The 21704-nt window shown below is 43.2% G+C and overlaps 1 protein-coding gene across 11 annotated transcripts in view; it reads right to left on the reverse strand.

Annotated features, from left to right (window-relative positions):
- Positions 1-21704, reverse strand: part of DLG2 (discs large MAGUK scaffold protein 2) — a 2047541-nt gene that overhangs the window by 318996 nt on the left and 1706841 nt on the right. For all 11 annotated transcript variants that reach the window (XM_073612843.1, XM_073612834.1, XM_073612838.1 and 8 more), the window contains one exon: positions 4077-4191. In XM_073612843.1, the coding sequence (XP_073468944.1) occupies positions 4077-4147 (71 nt within the window). In that variant the 5' untranslated portion in view covers positions 4148-4191. The remainder of the gene's footprint in view (positions 1-4076; positions 4192-21704) is intronic.

Raw genomic sequence — 21704 nt, forward strand, 5'->3', positions numbered from 1 at the left:
GCATAAGACAACACTGCAGTCCCTTCTTAATGAAAAAGTAAATCCAGCTTTATTATGTCATTAAAAGCAGTGAGGAGTACACACAAAGCCTTATGCGCTTTGAGCGGAGCTTTCATTCATGGCATCCCTTGACAACCTTTCTTCTGCAGCCACTAGTTCCTCAGGCAGTCTCTAAGGAGAACCAGACAGATTGTCATAAACCTGTAGGGGACATGGTGCCCGGTGTGCCACATACTCAGGCAATGCCTGCTTCTAGGATGAGGGGGTGTAAAGTCTCTGCTGAATCTACGCATATGAAGATTAGGGATGGGCGAACGGTTTGGTTGTTGGGACGTTCGGCGAACAACGAACATTATGCGGTGTCCGCGGGAAATTCGAAAGCCGCGGAACCCTGTTAAAGTCTATGGGACACTAATATGAAAAATCAAAAGTGCTCATTTTAAAGGCTTATATGCAAGTTATTGTCATAAAAAATGTGTCTGGGGACCTGGGTCCTGCCCCAGGGGACATGTATCAATGCAAAAAAAAGTTTTAAAAACGGACGTTTTTTTCGGGAGCAGTGATTTTAATAATGCTTAAAGTGAAACAATTTAAAATGAAATATTGCTTTTAATATCTTGCCTGGGGGGTGTCTATAGTATGTCTGTGATGCATTTTTCCAGTGTTTAGAACAGTACCACAGCAAAATGACATTTCTAAAGGAAAAAAGTCATTTGAAACTGATCGCGGCTGTAAAGATTGGCGGGTCTCGGCAATTTGGATAAAACTTATTGAAAAAACCAGCATGGGTCCCCCCCCCCAGTCCATTACCAGGCCCTTTGGGTCTGTTATGAATATTAAGAGGAACACCGAACCAAAAATTAAAAAAAAAATTGCGTGGAGGTTCCCCCAAAATCTATACCAGACCCTTATCCAAGCACGCAACCTTGCAGGCCGCAGGAAAAGGGGGGGGCGAGGGAGCGCCCCCCCCTCCTGAACCGTACCAGGCCACATGCCCTCAACATGGGGAGGATGCTTTGGGGTCCAGCTCAAAGCATCTTGTCCCCATGTTGATGGGGACACGGGCCTCATCCCCACAACCCTTGCCCGGTGGTTGTGGGGTATGCGGGCATGGGGCTTATCGGAATCTGGAAGCCCCCTTTAACAAGGGACCCCAGATCCCGGCCTCCTCCCCTATGTGAATTGGTAAGGGTACCCCTACCACTTCACAAAAAAGTGTCAAAAATTGTAAAGAAAGACAGGAGACACTTTGGGACAAGTCCTTTTTAAAAAAAAAAATGTCCCGCGATATAGATCCATCTCACACCGCCCGACGAGCCGAAAAAAGAAAAAAAAAGCCGCAACAGCTCCACCTCCATGGGAGGCTCCCGCCGAGTGATGCTTCTTCTCGATGACAGCTGTTATATAGCTGAGGGCAGGGCCACTCGGTGACGTAAACGTGCCACCCCACCTCCCTCTGATGTCACGTGGCGTCAGAGGGGGTGGGGGCACACGTTTACGCAGACCCCCACAACCACCGGGCAAGGGTTGTGGGGATGAGGCCCTTGTCTCCATCAAAATGAGGACAAGATGCTTTGAGGGGGACCCCAAAGCATCCTCAACCATGTCGAAGGCATGTGGCATGGTGCGGTTTGGGGGGGGGGGCGCTCTCTCAACCCCCCTCTTTTCCTGCGGCCTGCCAGGTTGCGTGCTCGGATAAGGGTCTGGTATGGATTTTGGGGGGGACCCCATGCCGTTTTTTTTTTTTTAATTTTTGGTTTAGGCTTCCCCTTAATATTCATACCAGACCCAAAGGGCCTGGTAATGGACTGGGGGGGAGGGGAACCCATGCCATTGTTTTCAATGAGTTTTATCTATAGTGCCAAGACCCGACAATTCATTACAGCCGCGATCAGTTTTAAATGACTTTTTTTCCTTTAGAAATGTCATTTTGCTGTGGTATTTTTCCAAACACGGGAAAACTGTGCCACTTTACAGGCATACTATAGACATCCCTCAGGCACAATATTTAGAGGAATATTTCGTTTTTATTGTTTCACTTTAAGCATTATTAAAATCACTGCTCCCGAAAAAACAGCCGTTTTTAAAACTTTTTTTTTGCATTGATACATGTCCCCCGGGGCAGGACCCCGATCCCCAAACACTTTTTATGACAATAACTTGCATATAAGCCTTTAAAATGAGCACTTTTGATTTTTCATGTTCGTGTCCCATAGACTTTAACGGTGTTCGTGTGTTCGTCCAAATTTTTTGCCAGTTCGCAAGTTCTGGTGCGAACTGAACCGAGGGGTGTACGATTCATCCTTAATGAAGATGACTTAAGCCCACTGCTACTTCTGGGGTAGTGGATTGGTACTATAGTTGGACATCTTAAAGTGGACCCTCACTTAAAAGTCAAAGTTCCGTTCAGGATACTCCTCCCTACTACTGTAAAGAAATTTGTGTCCTTTTTCTCTGAGTGGGTATCTTTTCCTGACAGGTACCCTCTCCTACTTCTGCAATTCTCACCTACAGTAGGTGAGAGGTATGTAAGCTTAGTTGGCCCCTCTCCCCCTGCAACCTCTTGGGTCACACATCCCAAAAGGCTCGAGACGACTGAAAGTGGCTTGCAATTTTGTGCATGCACATGTAAGAGGGGCTTTGCAATAGGCTAGTAAGGGTGCCAAAAGCACAACTCCCTTTTCTCTTGCCTTTGCTTGAACACTGTCCCTCCTGCTGAGGCTGAACCCTCTGTTGACATTTATATCACAAGGAAGGAATGTCCACACATGAATAGAGTTGCTGCACTTTACTGATGGTACTCACAAAAGTCACGTCACATTGACATACAGTACATTCCGGAGTCACTTGACAATACAGTCAATCACGTTTAGTGGATGGCCCGCAGTAGTCATATGTAAAAAGATCATGCAGCACTTTAAGCAGTTACCTCCTTTTTACAGTCTCTTTCTCCACCCGAGGTCATTAGTATGCACGGGACTGGGTTCTCTGTAGGCACCTCTTCCATAGGTTTACCTCTAGCGGAAGCCTCCAGGGGAACAGCCTCATTCAGGGAACTCTTGGCCTGGCCCAAATGACATTTTGCAGCCTACCCTAGCCCCACCTCAATAAGGGTAATGAAGTCTACAGCTGACTTTCTTGGGTGCAGATCTACTCCTACCAACCCTCCAGCCCTGTCAAGAGCCTCCAGGTGCTGGTTATATCTGTACTGGTGTGGGGCCCATGCCTCAACTGCCTTAGGGCTCCTTCCAACATGGCTTAGAACTGGGCACTGACTCTCCCATCACATCACTAAACGGGGGCTCTAACTAAAGGGGGCCTAGTACCTAATGACGCTGTCTCCTGACACTATTCTGGAACCGAGCCACCTAGTGGCAGACTAGCTAACTGCACTTGCCTTCACTCAATAGGAAGTCAGCTGTGAGACATGGGGAAGTCACAGCCGGCTCCCACATCCAAGATGGTGGCACCAGGGGCCCAAAGTCTGGTAAAGGATTGGCTTCTGTGAAGACAGTGCTGGACTCTTGGGCTGATAAATGTCTGTTAAAAGTCAGCAGGTGCAGTTTTTGTAGCTGCTGACTTGATTTTTTTACAGCAATAACCAAGTTCTTTATTAAGTTCCACAGCTACAGAAGTTGGGCTTTTATGCCTGCAGTTGGGTTCCCTCTCCTGACCAGAGCCAAGCAGGAACATGGAGGAGGCTTTACCCGAGTACAAAGATCATTGGGTCCCTGATATTCAATCCAGGGGCCGTTTTTTCATACAAAAGATTTTGATCGACAATTTTAGCCCTTGTGATATTCATTTTTCAATTCCAGCGAAAAAACTCTGATCTATTTCAACCATTACAAGCATTTTAGTATCAAATAGTAGACAACTGAAGGCAAAAAAAAGGGATAAAAAAACATTGCTGGTTTGATCTGCTAGGTTGGTAAATTAAGAAACATCAAAGTTATAACCGGCTCGCCTCTGATCTCATGGGCCCCAATGCAGCTGGATGCCCTGTGATGGCCCTTAAGTCATGTACCAGCAAGGACAATTTAAAAAAAACAAAGCGGCAGGTGGCATGGTCTTACCGTACGTAGAGTGAACGCTTCTGGCTTGTTCTGAGGGAGCCAGAGCCGGAACTCATGCTGTGATTCATCATCTGTTCACGCAGGTCATGGATTTTTGCCTCAAATCGAGCGTACTCTGACGAGGGAAGGAAAGCAGGAAGATGTTAAAAATTGTCCGTTGTATGACCTGGTTCATACATAATTTATAGATAAAAGATTGTGTACTGCAGGTTCGCTGCGCTTAGATTTACATTGCAAGAATGACCCTGTTACGAGGCTAAAGTAGACCTGTGCAGCTTGACGCTCTCCTGATGTGGGATGAGGCTCTTCCCAAACAGTCTTGGATTTTAGGACTCAAAAAGGATTTGTCAAAAGTGCTACAAAAAAGGTATAAAATGCTATCAAACTGGAAGTGGTGGGGGTGAGCTCTAGCTATCACATGCAACTATGAGCAACATGCACATTATGACACACCTTGCTGCCTACTGTTCTGTCCTCCAGAGCCAGGATCCTGTTAGTGCTTCATCCCCCACCACTTCCCATGGTTTTCCTCACCATTGGACAGCATGAGCACAGGAAATACATTGATGGAGACACACAACACTATTCTACGCATGCCAAACATAAGCCAGGCCATGCGGTGCATGGCGCATGTGACGTGCTGTAGCTAGAAAACCAGTAGTATCATAGCTTGTCACTTCCTACTGCCCCCACACATTCCTACTGTCTCATCCCTATGATTGGCTGCCTCAGTAGCCAATAGTATTGTGCAAGAGGAAGAAAGGGGCAAGGGAAACTTCAGATGATACTGTCATGAGAGAAGTACGTAGGTTGTCATTGCTGGCCTCTTTCTAAATTTTTAGATCACTAATCACACCTATTATGTATGACCATATGGCATGAAAAAATTTAGAGCTATTGACTTCCTCGCTCATTCATACAACAAAAGGAAGCACTGCTTTAAATGGAGTCCTAAAGGGAAGTTGAGGTAACGGTGCTCAGGCTGACAGTGTCTTCCACTCAGAACCTGTCACTGGATACAGAGGTGAAAGAGATGAACAGTTGGCAACCCGAAAAGATCCAACTGTGAATATATTTATTTGCTACAGGGTGAATACAGCATAGATACACTTACGTGTTTCGGCCGTGAGACCTTAATCATAACTTTGACTAAGGCCACGCAGCCAAAAACGTTTAAGTGTATCTATGCTGTATTGACCCTGTAGCAAATAAACATCTTCACAATTGGGTTATTTCACTGTTTGTCTCTTTAAAGTGGTTCTAAAGCTTTGTTTTTAAAAAATAAAAATAACAAACATGCCCATACTTACATGGTCTGTGCAATGGTTTTGCACAGAGCAGCCTCGATCCTCTTCTTTTGGGGTCCCCTGCCAGCTCTTCAGGCCCCTCCTCTTCATCAGGTGCCCCCATGGAAAGCCACTTTTAGTGCGGGCTGGCTCCTAAGTCCCACTGCTGCGCCCATTGACACACAGTGGGTTGCGGCCCCGCCCTTTGCTTCCGTGTCACCGGATTTGATTGACAGCAGCGAGAGCCAATTGCTCCCGCTGCAATCAATCTGTCCAATGAGGAGAGAGACTTAGGCGAGAGACAGCGGCGAGAGCCGCTGCGCTCGAGCACATCGCTGGATTGGATAGGCACACAGAAGTTTTTTCATGTTAATGCATAAAGAACCATTTTAGAACCATTTTAACTTTAAAACTCATTCAGGTTGGTTCTCAAGGGAGGGCATTTCCCTTTCCCAAAAAAACTATCCTTCTACGCCATCATATCTCTTTGTGAAAGCACCTGCAAGATTGAGGAATCCATATGACACTCTGTCTTTTGCCTCTACTAAAGCCTCATCCTTGCTACCCCAACCAACTTGAAAAAAAAATGGAAGTCGGACTTGTCTATGACATTCAGATCCAAGCAACGTTGAAAGAGCTTTTTTTTCACACAAAAATCTTCCATCGCTAATAAATATCAAAAACAAGGTTTCAAGAAAATATCCCATTAGTACAGAATACCCACCACACTCCTTAAAATAAATAGATAAATACCAAAATCTCTGCATTATATTGGCGGTGCAAAGAATCCCTTGGCTCCATGTTACATACTGTATATTCAGGTAATGTAGCCTACTTCAACACCTTTTGGTTCTTGGTGAAAACCATCACATACCATAACTGGGATTTCTATACAAACAAACAATATATCTTCTACATTTCAACAACCTTCAAGTTGCCTTTTATACAGTAAATCCTCTTTATTGATTCATCTTTTAAATTAAGTCAGGGCATATATATATATATATATATATATATATATATATATATATATACATACACACAGTGGAACCTCGGATTACGAGCGTAATTCGTTCCAGGAGTATGCTCGTAATTCAAAGTACTCACATATCAAAGCGAGTTTCCCCATTGAATGCCAAATAATTAGTTCCGCATTGACTTCAATGGGATGCAATATCGCATGCGGCCAGAGGTGGGGGGCGCCGTAGAGCCTCAGAAACGGCTGAAAAGGCCCAAGGACACTTCGGATGACCTCGGCAAACCTCGGAAAGACTTTCTACCCGAGATTTGCCGAGGTCAGCCATGCTGTCCTCGGGCCTATCCGTGCATTTCCGAACAGCGCCGACCGGCGACGTTTGGCTCTGCTCGGCTCCGGCGCCCCCCCCAACCTCAGGCCAAAAGCGGTACTGCACATCGCTTTGGCCTGAATCTTGCTTGTTTTGCGAGACAACACTCGCAAACCAAGTTACGATTTTTAAAAATACAGTGCTCATATTGCGAAACGCTCGTTAACTGCGTTACTCGCAATCTGAGGTTCCACTATATATATATATATATATATTTCTCCTTGTGAAGGGGGTAAATAGCCTTGTCTCCGCCCCCCTCCTGTAGTTTTCTACAAGCAGTCTGTAGTGGGTGGGGCCTGCTGAGTCCCTCCCACAACTCTGCTCTCTCCTCTTCTGCAGGGTAAATAGCCTTGTCTCCGCCCCCCTCCTGTAGTTTTCTACAAGCAGTCTGTAGTGGGTGGGGCCTGCTGAGCACCTCCCACAGCTCTGCTCTTTCTCCTAGTGGATGACTGGCCTTGTCTCCGCCCCCCTCCTGTAGTTTTCTGTAGGCAGACTGTAGTGGGTGGAGCTGTTGGGCCCCTCCCACAGCTGTGCTCTCTGCACAGGCTATCCACTGCACAGTGATGATATCACTTCTACTTTCACAAGGTACTATCTGGGTTTGCAAAGGCATTTTAATACAATCAAAGTTATTTTTTTTTTATCCTTTGTGACAAAAGGATATATTACATTGACATTTTTGTGCCAGGGGTTTGGCTTTAAATACTGTATATGTTCAAAAATAGCATTCTTTACTAAAGAATGCTAAAATGCAGATGTCGGTAAATGGTTTTTGGAATGTTTAGTAGGTCTTGCAATTCCTTTTCACTTTGTGTTAAGAAGCAGGAAAGTTATATGCAGCGCATGCACTGTTTAAGCCATGACCCTCCGAATATGTCACCGGAATTGTGACATTAGCATTCAGTGGAGTGTGTGAAGGAATAGATATACCTGCGTGTTCTCCACTCACTGGGAGCTGCAGTTAGCGATTCCTGCTCTTCACTTATCACTGGACATAAAGACATGATAGCGGCTAGACAAAGCTTGTATCTGATTTTCTTTGGGTTTCTGGGATGCTGGAGAAAAAGTGCACCTTATGTTATACGGCTATAGGGTCTTGCTGGACTTCTGATCACAAATGTCACCTAATATTTCATTAACCACTTCTGGACCAAGCCGGTTTTTGACACTTGTAGCTTACATGTTAAAATTAGTAATTTTTGCTAGAAAAATACTAGGAACCCCCAAACTTTATATATATATCTATAGATAGATAGATAGATAGATAGATAGATAGATAGATAGATAGATAGATAGATAGATAGATAGATAGATAGATAGATAGATATAGAGATATCTATAGATATATATATGTATATGTATATAGATATATCTATATATATCTATATCTATATATAGATATCTATATCTATATCTATATCTATATCTATATCTATATCTATATCTATAGATATATATATATGCATCACGAGTATACCGTCCAGTCCTGGGCACCAGTCCTCAGGAAGGATGTGATGGAAATAGAGCGAGTACAAAGAAGGGCAACAAAGCTAATAAAGGGTCTGGAGGACAACAGTTATAGAGAAAGCCTACAAGCATCGAACTCATTCTCTCTGGAGAGGAGACGCTTAAGAGGGGATATGATAGCGATGTACAAATACCGTACTGGTGACCCTAGCATAGGGAAAAAAATTTTTCATTGAAAGGGAATTTAAAAAGACACGCGGATATTCGTTGGAATTGGAAGGGAAGAGGTTTAACCTTAAACTACATAGAGGGTTCTTTAGTGTCAGAGCGGTAAGGATGTGGAATTCTCTTCCACAAGCAGTGGTATCAGCAGGGAGTGTCGATAGATTAAAAAACTATTAGATGGGCACCTTAACGATCACAACATACAGGGGTATATGATGTACTATTGACATAAACACAAAGCACACTCACACACCACAGGTTGAACTGGATGGACTGATGTCTTTTCTCAACCTTACCGACTATGTAACTATGTAACATTTAACCCTTTGATCGTCCTAGATGTTAACCCCTTCCCAGCCAGTGTCATTAGAACAGTGACAGTGTATAGTGCTGTCACTGATCACTGTATTAATGGCACTGGTGATGGTCATGGGCAGTCAGTCAGTTCTCCCCAGCGTCAGTTAGTATCAGATTGCCCGCTGCACTATCGCAGTCCCATTATAAGTCGCTGATCACCATTAACAGTATATATATATAAAAAAAAATCATTATATACCATAGTTTGTAGACGCTGTAACTTTCACGTAAACCAATCAATATACACTTATGCCCCGTACACATGGTCGGACATTGATCGGACATTCCGACAACAAAATCCTAGGATTTTTTCCGACGGATGTTGGCTCAAACTTGTCTTGCATACACACGGTCGCACAAAGTTGTCGGAAAATCCGATCATTCTGAACGCGGTGATGTAAAACACGTACGTCGGGACTATAAACGGGGCAGCAGCCAATAGCTTTCATCTCTTTATTTATTCTGAGCATGCGTGGCACTTTGTGCGTCGGATTTGTGTACACACGATCGGAAATTCCGACAACGGATTTTGTTGTCGGAAAATTTTATATCCTGCTCTCAAACTTTGTGTGTCGGAAAATCTGATGGAAAATGTGTGATGGAGCCTACACACGGTCGGAATTTCCGACAACAAGGTCCTATCACACATTTTCCGTCGGAAAATCCGACCGTGTGTACAGGGCATTATTGTTTTTTTGTTTTTTTTTATCAAAGACATGATTATTATTATACAGTATTTATATAGCGCCGACAGTTTACGCAGCACTTTACATCATAAGGGCAGACAGTACAATTACAATACTATTTAATACAGGAGGAATCAGAGAGCCCTGCTCATTAGAGCTTACAGTCTAAGAGGGATAATAAGCATGTAGAAGAATAGATTTTGGCCAAAATTTATAAAGACATTTTTTTTTTTAAAATTCAAAACTTTTATGCCGCGTACACACGAGCGTACTTTTCGACCGGACTGGTCCGACGGACCGAATCCGGTGGACAATCCGACCGTGTGTGGGCTTCATCGGACCTGCAGCGGACTTTTTCGGTCGAACATCAGACGGACTTTAGATTTGGAAGATGTTTCAAATCTTTCCGACGGACTCGAGTCCGGTCGAAAAATCCGCTCGTCTGTATGTTAGTCCGACGGACGAAAACTGACGCTAAGGCAGCTATTGGCTACTGGCTATGAACTTCCTTATTTTAGTCAGGTCGTACGTCATCACGTACGAATCCGTCGGACTGTGGGGTGATCGTGTGTAGGCAAGTCCGTTTGTTAGAAAGTCCGTTGAAAGTCCGTCAGAAAGACCGTTGGACCTTTGATGCCGAAAAGTCCGCCCGTGTGTACACGGCATTAGTCTTTTTTTGTTTATTTTACAAAAAATAAAAAACCCAGTGGTGATCAAATACCACCAAAAGAAAGCTCTATTTGTGTGATAAAAAATGATATAAAATTTCGTTTGGGTACAGTGGTGCATGACTGTGCAATTACCAGTCACTATAGCGCAGTGGTGAATAGCAAACAATGACCTGGTCATGAAGGTAAAACCTTCCGGAGCTCAAGTGGATAAGGTCTGCATATAATTTTAGTTGTTTCTATCTAATGATTGTTCCGTCATGCTGTTTTCACTAAATCTTACCTCTACTTTTTACATTATAGGGTATTCTCAATATAAACTGCTCTAGTTGCTATCACATATATTAAACATACTATGCACTTTTACCATCTACTAACAAGGGAGTTCGTTATCTCCATAAACATAAACTGGAATAAATTTCACAGTCAAATCTCTCTTCACGATTCACGATTCAGCTCTAACTGAACTTCATCATCCTATTTAAAAAAAATGACTGCTGATTTTAATTGGCATTTTAGAAATCGGCGCATTTCGAGTTAATTGACATTTATATGATGTTACTTAAATCTTCAGGAGAGCTACCTGAAATGTACACTAAATTACCCCTTAGCTTACAATTAGCGTTACATCTTTTTCATAACACATGTTTTTTTTAGGTTGCTGTATGCGACAAAGCACCTTTATTAATTTATACAGCTACCACTTAATTATAACGATGTTCCCTGCAGTATATAGCTGAGGAGTGTGAAAATACCAAAATCTTCTCTATATGGGGTCACTGCTCTGACTTATTTTTTGGCATGGGAGAATTACTGCAGAAAACCATGGAACTGTGAAATTAGTCCTACCCCAAGGGACCATTCACACTTTTGTTACTGCACGTTTTTGTGCTTTTGAGGTGTGGTTGCGTTAAAGGACAGCACTGAAATAGGTCTCTTTTTTTTTTTTAGTTTACTTTTTTTTTTTAATGTAGAGCTTTCAGCCCCTGCCAAACCACCCCCCGCACATCATTCCGTTTTCATTAAAGGGGATCAGGCCTAGTGGCACATTGATTGGAGAGAAAAAGGAAGGAATCCCTGATGCCACACATCCATGCGTGTGGTGTGGTAGTGGGAGAGCCAACCTCAGCCTGGGCTCCTGCCAGGCCATGCGCCCCAGAGGTGAAACGAGTTGGGGTCATGGCCTTGCAGGGGCCCAGGCTGAGGGTGTCTCTTCCACTACCACACCACACGCATGGATGCGCGGTGTCGGGGATTCCTTCCTTCTTCTCTCCAGTGGTCACAGGAGCTGGGATGAGCTCCACTCCCTCGCCGGCACTCCTGCAGGAGCAGACCTATGCACCATTTATACTGCTCCCCAAACCATCATACGAGCCTGAGCGGCACACCAATTTTCCGCGGATCCTAGTTTCACATTTTTAGGAGGTGGCGCCTGAACCTGGAAGATGACGATGATATCACAGGAGAAAATGGCATCACAGGACCCAAGTGGTGGCTGCAGAGAGGTGGACTTTTGCAGAACAAGCTGGACACATTGTGTGGGTGAGAACCTGAACTGTTCAGAACCCAGCATCAGGTAAGCAGGTAAGCATGTGACCATATTTTGCAGAATGACTGTAGTCTTTGAAGCCCCCTATATCTATTCATTTGACCACTATTGCCTTAAACCAGTGTTTCTCAACATTTTCAGTCGAGGCACCCTTTAAAGTTATGGAAAATCTCGACGCACCCTCCCAAATTATGGAAAGTTTCGAGGCACCCTTTAAAATTTTGGAAGTCTTGAGGCACCCCTTTCTAAAATGTAAAAACTATTCTAATAGTTGTACATAATGCAGCAACATCCACACACATAGGACACCCAAGGTTAGAGATGCAAGTTGGTACTGACTAGTATTCCAATGTTTGTCTTCTTCCTCAGTTCTCCTCCATCACTCAGCTAACGTGACCCAAAAACTGATGGAGAGAAGCAGGGAAGGGTCAAACAAGCATGCTATGCAGGCGACTGACATCCTCCTTATCAACTGATGATGTCATTGGTCGTTAGCATGTCGGCAGCTAGAAGGTCGTGATGGTGCACAATGAAAACATGTGGCTTTGCGTAATTTAAAGGCAGGTTTAATCCACTGCTGCCTTGTATACAATTTTTGGGCAATTTTTAGGCATTTTGCACCTTTGAAGACACCTCAAGGCACCCCAAAAACAAACACTAATCCTTAACCCAACCCATAGAACCCATAGATCCAACCATTACGTTTAATGAAAACTTTAGACTTTTTCTTAAAGAGAACCTGTCATTGTGTTCATTCATGCAAAGTAGCACATTCTCTTTATATTTCATAAGGTATCTGCTACTAATACTTACCTTCCGCCAATTCCCCTGCTGTCCTGCGCACCCGGTGGAGCCCCCAGGAGAGAGTACCATGTAAGTTATATGCCATAGCTTATACAGGTCTAGGCCTGAAGCCTTCTCCTACCCCATGAGACAGTGCTTAGGCCTGGTGATTGGCTTCTTAGGTACAGCGCACTACATAGTGGTAAAAAGGGAAGAATGCCACACGTTCCCCTATACCTGGAAGTACTGGATACCTATAAGGGCTCAGTGCAGTGAGGACTATGACTTCAAACAAGAAGGCAGTCCTAAAGACAAGGCGGACTGAACTTAGAACTTCTTTTCCGCATAAATGTTCCTTGAACATGACATCCCGTAGTTATATGAAGGATAAGACCCAGGAAGGTAGGTATGAGAGGTAGACCTACCCACACCCTATAACATAGCAGAATTTAGTGTGAGCAGCACCAACACTGGAAGATCAGAGAATGATGTGCAGAAAGCAGGATGATCTTCATATCAGATAAAAACCCTGAGAAAATTAGGACTTTCCTCGCCAGCATGTGCAGATCTGCCTGCTGATCCTTTCCGTACATTTTGCTGCACATGGCATACTCCATACTGCCCATTCTGTTTACTGTGCTGTATATGAAATATGCCAGACTGCCACATTCCCTATACTGTGCTGTACATAGCATTCTCCATACTGACCATTCTGTACGCAGTGCTGTATATGACATAAACCAGACTGCCACATTCCCTATACTGTGCTGTACATGGCATTCTCCATACTGCCCATTTTGTGCACTGTGCTGTATATTAAATATACCAGGCTGCCCCATTCTATTTACTGTGCTGTACATGGCATACTCCATAATACCCATTCTGTACACAGTGCTGTATATGACATAAACCAGACTGTCCCATTCTGTACACTGTGCTGCACATGACACACTTCATACTGGCTCATTCTGTACATTATAATCTACATACTCCATACTGCCCATACTCTACACTGTGTTCTAGGTGACATATAGAGACTTCCCTATCCTGAACACTGTACTGTACATGACATACTCTAGGCTGCCCATTCTGTACACTTTGCTGTACGTGACATATACCAAACTTGGCCAGTCTGCACACTGTGCTATACATGATATAGTCCATACTGGCCCAATCTGTGCACTGTGATATACATGACATACACCAGACTGCCCATTCAGTACATTGTGCTATAAATGAAAAAACACTAGCTGACCCTTTCTGTATGGTACATACTGCTCCTGGTTATATACTGCCTAGCAGTAGTCATCACAGTATTTTAATATTATTAAACATAAGTTATTCATACCGCTAAGATATCCTGAATTCACCCTGTTCAATGAACAGAAATGCTTTGCTAAAGACATATATAAAGAGAGTGAGAAAGAGAGATTAGTAAGATAAAAGAGGAAATTAGAGATAGAATGAGAGAAAGATAAAGAGAACGATATCAGCCTCACAGTGACAGCCAGCTGGTTTGGAGTGTTTATTGGACATACAGTTGTGCTCAAAAGTTTGCATACCCTGGCAGAAATTGTGACATTTTGGCATTAATATTGAAAATATGACTGATCATGCCCAAAAACTGTCTTTTATTTAAGGATAGCAATCACATGAAGCCATTTATTATCACATAGTTTTTTGGATCCTTTTTAAATCATAATGATAACAGAAATCACCTAAATGGCCCTGATAGAAAGTTTACATACCCTGGAATGTTTGGCCTCGGTACAGACACAGAAGGTGGCACACACAGGTTAAAATGGCAATTAAAGATTCATTTCCAACATTTGTGGCTTTTTAAATCACAGTTAGTGTTTGTGTATAAATAGTCGATGAGTTTGTTAGCTCTCACGTGGATGCAATAAGCAGGCTAGACACTGAGGAGGTAGAAAAGAACAGTCAAAAGACCTGCGTAACAAGGTAATGAAACTTTAGAAAGATGGAAAAGGATATAAAAAGATATCCAAAGCCTTAAATATGCCAGTCAGTATTGTTCAATCACTTAATAAAAAGTTGAAAATTTGGGGATCTCTTGATACCAAGCCAAGGTCAGGTAGCTCAAGAAAGATTTCAGCCACAACTGCCACAGGAATTGTTCGGGATACAAAAAAACCCACAGGTAACCTCAGGAGAAATACAGGCTGCTCTGGAAAAAGATAGTGTGGTTGTTTTTAACCACTTCAGCCCCGGAAGATTTTACCCCCTTCCTGACCAGAGCACTTTTTGCGATTCAGCACTGCGTCGCTTTAACTGAAAATTCCGTGGTCGTGCGACGTTGCACCCAAACAAACTTGACGTCCTTTTTTTCCGACAAAAAGTGCTTTCTTTTGGTGGTATTTGATCACCTCGGCAGTTTTTATTTTTTGCGCTATAAACAATAAAAGAGCAACAATTTAAAAAAAACTCATTATTTTTTACTTTGCTATAAATAATGTAAATGCTTTACTTCGCTATAAATACCCCCAAAAATATATAAAAAAACTATTTTTTTCCTCAGTTTAGGCCGATATGTCTTCTTCTACATATTTTTGGTAAAAAAAAATTGCAATAAGTGTATATTGATTGGTTTGCGCAAAAGTTATAGCATCTACAAAATAGGGGATAGTTTTATGGCATTTTTATTTTTAATTTCTTTTTTTTATTAGTAATGGCGACGATTTTTATCGGGACTGCGACATTATGGCGGACACATCGGACAATTTTGACACTATTTTGGGACCATTGTCATTTATACAGCGATCAGTGCTATAAAAATGCACTGATTACTGTGTAAATGACCCTGGCAGTGAATGGGGTTAACCACTAGGGGGGGGGGGCGATGAAGGGGTTAAGTGTGTCCTAGGGAGTGATTCTAACTGTGGGGAGGATGGGCTTCAAGTCACATGACAGCGATCATCGCTCCCGATGACAGGGAGCGGTGATCTCTGTCATGACACAAGCCAGAACGGGGAAATGCCTTGTTTACATGGGGCATCTCCCCGTTCTGCGGCTCAGTGACGCGATCACCAGGAGACCGGCGGACATCGAGTCCGCCGGTCCCGCGGCCACGGTCACACTGTACGCGGCGGCGCACGCGTGCCTGCTATTCCCAGCTTTTAAAGGGGACGTACAGGTACGTCCATTTGCCCACTGCTGCCATTGTGCCGACATATATCGGCGTGCAGCGGTCGGCAAGTGGTTAAGGAGCACAATATGATGATGCTTGAACAAAAAGGAGCTGCATGGTCAAGTTGCCAGAAAGAAGAATTTACTTTACACAAAAAAGCCTGGTTACAATATGCCCAACAACACCTTGATAAACACACAAATCCCTGTTCTGACAGGGGAGGAGAAACAGATTGTCTGTTCCTACTAGGTAGGAACAGCGATCTGGCTCCTCCTCTAATCAGGCACACCCCCTCACAGTTAGAAACACCTCCCAGGGAACACATTTAACCCCTTGATCGCCCCCTAGTGTTATTCCCTTCTCTGCCAGTGACATTTACACAGTAATCAGTGCATTTTTATAGCACTGATCGTTGTATAAATGTCAATGGTCCCAAAAATGTGTCAAACGTGTCCGATCTGTCTACCGCAATGTTGCAGTCCCGCAAAAAAAACGCAAATCGCTGTCATTACTAGTAAAAAAACTAAAAATAATAAAAATGAATTAAATCTATTCCTTATTTTGTAGACGCCATAACTTTTGCACACACCAATCAATATACGATTATTGCGTTTTTTTGGGGGTTTTTTACCAAAAATATGTAAAAGAATACTTGTTGGCCTCAACTAATGAAGTAGTTTGTTTTTTAAAAACATTTTTGGGGATATTTATTATAGCAAAAATGTAAAAATATTGTTTTTTTTTTTTTAAATTGTCACCCTTTTTTTGTCTATAGCGCAAAAAATAAAAACTGCAGAGGTGATCAAATACCACCAAAAGAAAGCTCTATTTGTGAGAAAAAAAGGACGTCAATTTTGTTATGGGGAAAACGTTGCACGGCCGCGCAATTGTCAGTTAAAGCGACGCAGTGCCGTATCACAAAAAAATCTCTAGTCATTAAGGGGGTAAAACCTTCCAGGGGTTGAAGTGGTTAAAAACAACCACACCATCTTTTTAAGAGCAGCCTGTATTTCTCCTGTGGTTACCTGTGGGGGTTTTCTTTGTATCCTGAGCAATTCTTTCGCCAGTTGTGGCTGCAATGTTTCTTGGTCTACCTGACCTTGGCTTGGTATCAAAAGAGCCAAAACAGTACTGACTGGCATATTCAAGGCTTTGGATATCTTTTTATATCCTTTTCCATCTTTGTAAAGTTTCATTACCTTGTTACGCAGGTCTTTTGACTGTTCTTTTCTACCTCCTCATGGCTCAGTGTCTAGCCTGCTTAGTGCATCCATGTGAGCGTTAACAAACTCATTGACTATTTATACACAGACACTAATTGTGATTTAAAAAGCCACAAATGTGGGAAATTAACCTTTAATTGCCATTTTAACCTGTGTGTGCCACCTTCTGTGTCTGTACCAAGGCCAAACATTCCAGGGTATGTAAATTTTTTTTATCAGGGCCATTTGGGTGATTTCTGTTATCATTATGATTTAAAAAGGATCCAAAAAACTATGTGGTAATAAATGGCTTCATGTGATTGCTATACTTAGATAAAAGACAGTTTTTTAGCATGATCAATCATATTTTCAATATTAATGCCAAAATGTCACAATTTCTGCCAGGGTATGCAAACTTTTGAGCACGACTGTACCTGTGTTATGATGAGTTGGCGCTTTCCATAGCAACTGCTAATTTTGCAGGTTCATGCACAGTCAAGCACCGCTCATAATAATGCAAAATTGAATATTTACATCTGCCGGCCAAAAGAACCTAATAGAAATTATGCACTTGATGAGCTGGTTCTGCTTTGCTTTGCATGTTAAATGCAAAGTTTCTGTGAACAAAGGTACAATGATCTTCAAACATGAAACTCTGCTATATAAGACTGCCGGCTAAGTGGCTCTTATTATTACTCTGGCTTTCATCTTCTGCATTTATCTATCCCCAACTAGTTGCTTGCATGCTTTTGACCCAAACCAGACTTTCTCAACCTTCTCAACATGGAGGAATCCTCGAAATAACTTTCCTGTCTCAGCGAATCCTGCTAAATATTACTATATCTGCATCTCTTGGTACATTAGCAGGATGGTCAGCATGAAGAAAACTCCTTATATTGGTGGTTAGTGGAAATAATGCCCCTTACATTGGTGAGCAGTGGAAAGAATGTTCCTTACATTGGTGATCAGTGGAAAGAATGTTCCATACATTGATGGTCAGTGGGAAGAAAACTCCTTACATTGGTGATCAGTGGGAAGAATGCTCCTTACATTGGTGATCAGTGAGAAGAATGTCCCCTACATTGGTGATCAGTGGGAAGAATGCTCCTTACATTGGTGGTCAGTGGGAAGAATGTTCCTTACATTGATGGTCAGTGGGAAGAATACTCCTTACCTTTGTTGTCAGTGGGAAGAATGTCCCTTACATTGGTGATCAGTGGGAAGAATGTCCCTTACAATGGTGATCAGTGGGAAGAATGCTCCTTACATTGTTGATCAGTGGAAAGAATGCCCCTTACATTGTTGATCAGTGGAAAGAATGCCCCTTACATTGTTGATCAGTGGAAAGAATGCCCCTTACATTGTTGATCAGTGGAAAGAATGCCCCTTACATTGGTAATCAGTGAGGGGAATGCTCCTTACATTGGTGGTCAGTGGGAAGAATGCTCCTTACATTGGTGATCAGTTAGAAGAATGTCTCTTGCATTGGGAAGAACGTCCCTTATATTGGTGATCAGTGGGAAGAATGTCCCTTACATTGGTGATCAGTGGGAAGAATGTCCCTTACATTGGTGATCAGTGGAAAGAATGTCCCTTACATTGGTGGTCAGTGAGAGGAATGCTCCTTACATTGGTGGTCAGTGGGAAGAATGTCCCTTACACTGGTGATCAGTGGGAAGAATGCTCCTTAGATCGGTAGTCGGTAGGAAGAATGCTGCTTACATTTGTGGTGTTTGGGAAGAATCTCTCTTACAGATAGCTAAAAAGATAATTGATGTCAGTGGTTACTAATCTGAGAGGCAGATATTACTAATTGCTCGAGGGACCCCTACCAACCTCTGAAGGAACCCTTGTTGAGAAAGGCTTTTCTAAACTGTAATTGTTGTGATACAAAAAAAACATACATCAGTGTTTCCTTCAGTAAACATTGCATGCCCTAGTGATCAGTAGACTCAAAAATGTATAAGTGTGTGAAGTTATATGGCTCTATCAATTAGACATATTTGGAAGAATACAAAAAAGAGGACCTCTGTGAAGTCACTCCTTCACTGCGTGTCCTAGCTAAGCCAGTCTAAACCAGGAATAAACAAAACATTATTCCCATGAAGGCTTTCTCTCCTGGGTCAACCATAGTGGAGCATAGTTGTGGCAGGTATAGACAGAGCATGGCTCCCAGTGCTGAAAAGCGAGCCTGGTCCTGCCAACAAATTATTTTTGGTTTAGAGAACCAGCTAGTTTACAAACAGAACATCCAAGGTACTACAGACATGGAGATTAAATAAATAGGCTTTATTTAAAGATCTAAATGGCTCTGCCACTAAAGTTACTAAGTTAAGGGTTCGGCTGAAGTTTTTTTTTAAAACCAGATGTAAGCATTTGTAAGAAGGTGGAAAAAACCCGCAATTAACTTTACAAGATGCAAAAGGAACATTGTAAACAACCGGAATCTTACAAAAACACGATTTTGAAATGTATTGCAAGGATTGTGTCCTACCCCTGCTACAGAGCAGGGTTTCTCGACTGGGGTTGCACAAGAGGTCCCCAGGGGTTCTTTCACCATTGCAGCAGATTTATATTTACCAGCTTCACTGTTTCCCCTGCAGTTACCACTCATTGACAGACGGATACCTGCCCAGTGCTCTGCTTCTGGCCTCTGAAAACCTTTAGTTCCAGCCCCTGATGACCTCTAGTTCTGGCCCCTTGTGGCCTTTAGTTCTGGCCCCTGACAGCTTCTAGTTTCAGCCCCATATAACCCTTAGTTCTGGACCCTGACAGCCTTTATTTCTGGTCCCTCAAGGCTTCAAGTTCTGACCTCTGATGACCTCTAGCTCTGGACCCTGACAGCTTTTATTTCTGGTCCCTGACGACTTCAGATTCAGGCCCCTGATGATCTCTAGTTCTGGTCCCTGACAGCCTATAGCTCTGGCCCCTGACGATTTTAAGTTCTGGCCCCTGATGATCTCTAGTTCTGGTCCCTCATAGCCTTTGGTTCTGGCCCCTGACGACCTCTAGTTCTGGCCCCTGAAGGCCTTTAGTTCTGCCCCTTGGTGACTTCAAGTTTGGCCTCTAATGACCTCTGGTTCTGGCTCTTGGTGGCCTTTACTCCTGGTTTCCGATACCATACTGCGGAAGGTGGGACAAGAAGTGTCACAGAGCCACTGGGAAGGGAAAACATTTCCTGGCCTTAGTGGTGTCAATGGGAGAAAAACTACGTTGGTGTCCATCTAAGTGGAATGAAGGAAAGGAGGGGGGCTGGGAGGCTGTAAAACAATCTGTTGGTAGCAGAAACTGTTTTCAAAGCTCCTGGCTGTAGGAGATAACAGAAGGCATCTGCAGGCTTTGTTCTGCTGTTGGCTCACACTGGGAGTGCAGGTACACTTTCATAAATGTTACATTAATGTTTATTCCTGCAGAGCAAGCAAACCAAAGAGCAGCTCATCTATTCTAGCAGCAGAGACTGTTTTAGGGTGGGCTTCACTCTCAGATCCCAAGGCAGCAGACTACGGAGGATTTTGCAGATTTCTCACTCCTTGCATCAAAGCAAAGTCAAGTAAGGCATTAATAATACTGTTTTCTATTTTCGGTTTTACAAATGTGGTATGCTTGAATATGACGGTGTTTAAAATGCCAGCCTGGACAGCATCAAAGCTTACAGAATGTCTGCTTATTTATCCACTTCTATCTCCTCTGCTTAAAGAGGAACTTCTTCCCACACCCACTTTTCCATCCCCTTTCCCAGTTATGCTGGGTTCTCTTCAAAATACATACACAACTGTCCAGTGGTTTCAGAGTTGTACACTATTTAGATATCATAGCCTGTGTCCCATGCCACCATCTTGGTCCTCTTCAGCCAGCTGCCTCTTCTGGGTTCAGGCAGCCTGACCAGATATTGCACCATAGAGCTCAGCTCCTGCAGCTCCCCTTAGGATATGAGACAGGGGTCTGTAGGTGGGGTGCAGCATGGTGTGGCGGCAATAATTCACATAGTCAGGTGCAATAGAAAACTTGTAGTGAAGTAATGCAGCGACAGTTCACAACAAACCAAAGGGACGCCTGCCTAACTGGGTACACTCACACTTTCCAATATTGTGAAGAGAACAGGTTGACAGCATCTGTTAAGAGAGCAGAATGTGGCCTTGCCGCCTCATGCCCAAGCGGGATGAGGTCCATAGGAGTTACGACCCTACACTTTCACTCCTCGTCAAGATTCTTTCCTTGATGCTAGTACTGTCCCTAACAGGCAGGTACCTTTCCCTACACAGCCAACGTGCATAAAGTGCACCAAACCTGGAAACCAGGGCCTTAAATAGGCTCTGCATGACCCAAGATGGTTGCCACATGGGGTGGCAGCATCCAATTTGGGTTCTTCCCCGGTGACTCAGGAAACCATAGAGGAACTGTGTGCCTCTTGACTTCCTCTCCAGCTGCCGTTGTGGAGGAGTGCCACCTGCAGTGAAGAAAGTTGACTGCACCTGCCTACAAGTCTTCCATGGGGATGCAGGAGAAGGACATGTGCTGCTCGCCTAGACAAGAATGAAGGTTAGGGACTATAGATAAAATGAAAAAACATAAATAGCCCCAAAAATACAATTATTATGGACTTAATGTGTTATTGTGGAGCAAAGTTCTGCTTTAACTTTATATATTACCATAGATGGGAATTTAGCCGTGTTAACACAGCCCAGAGAGCCCTCTTTTTGCACCACAAAGTACTGAGGAGTTTGAGTGCCACTGTTAGCCCCATATAATATTATCACATAAAATATGGGGCTAACAGTGGCAAAGGAAAAAAATACCCTGACAAGGCTGACATTGGCGTGAGGATAAAATGACCATAGGGAGGAAAAATGCCTTGGTGTCCATGTCCATGGGATGAAAGAAGATCTCCATGGAATTAAAGAAGACTCTTGC

This window comes from Aquarana catesbeiana, linkage group LG02 (genome assembly GCF_042186555.1).
Source record: "Aquarana catesbeiana isolate 2022-GZ linkage group LG02, ASM4218655v1, whole genome shotgun sequence".
NCBI classification, from domain to species: domain Eukaryota; kingdom Metazoa; phylum Chordata; class Amphibia; order Anura; family Ranidae; genus Aquarana; species Aquarana catesbeiana.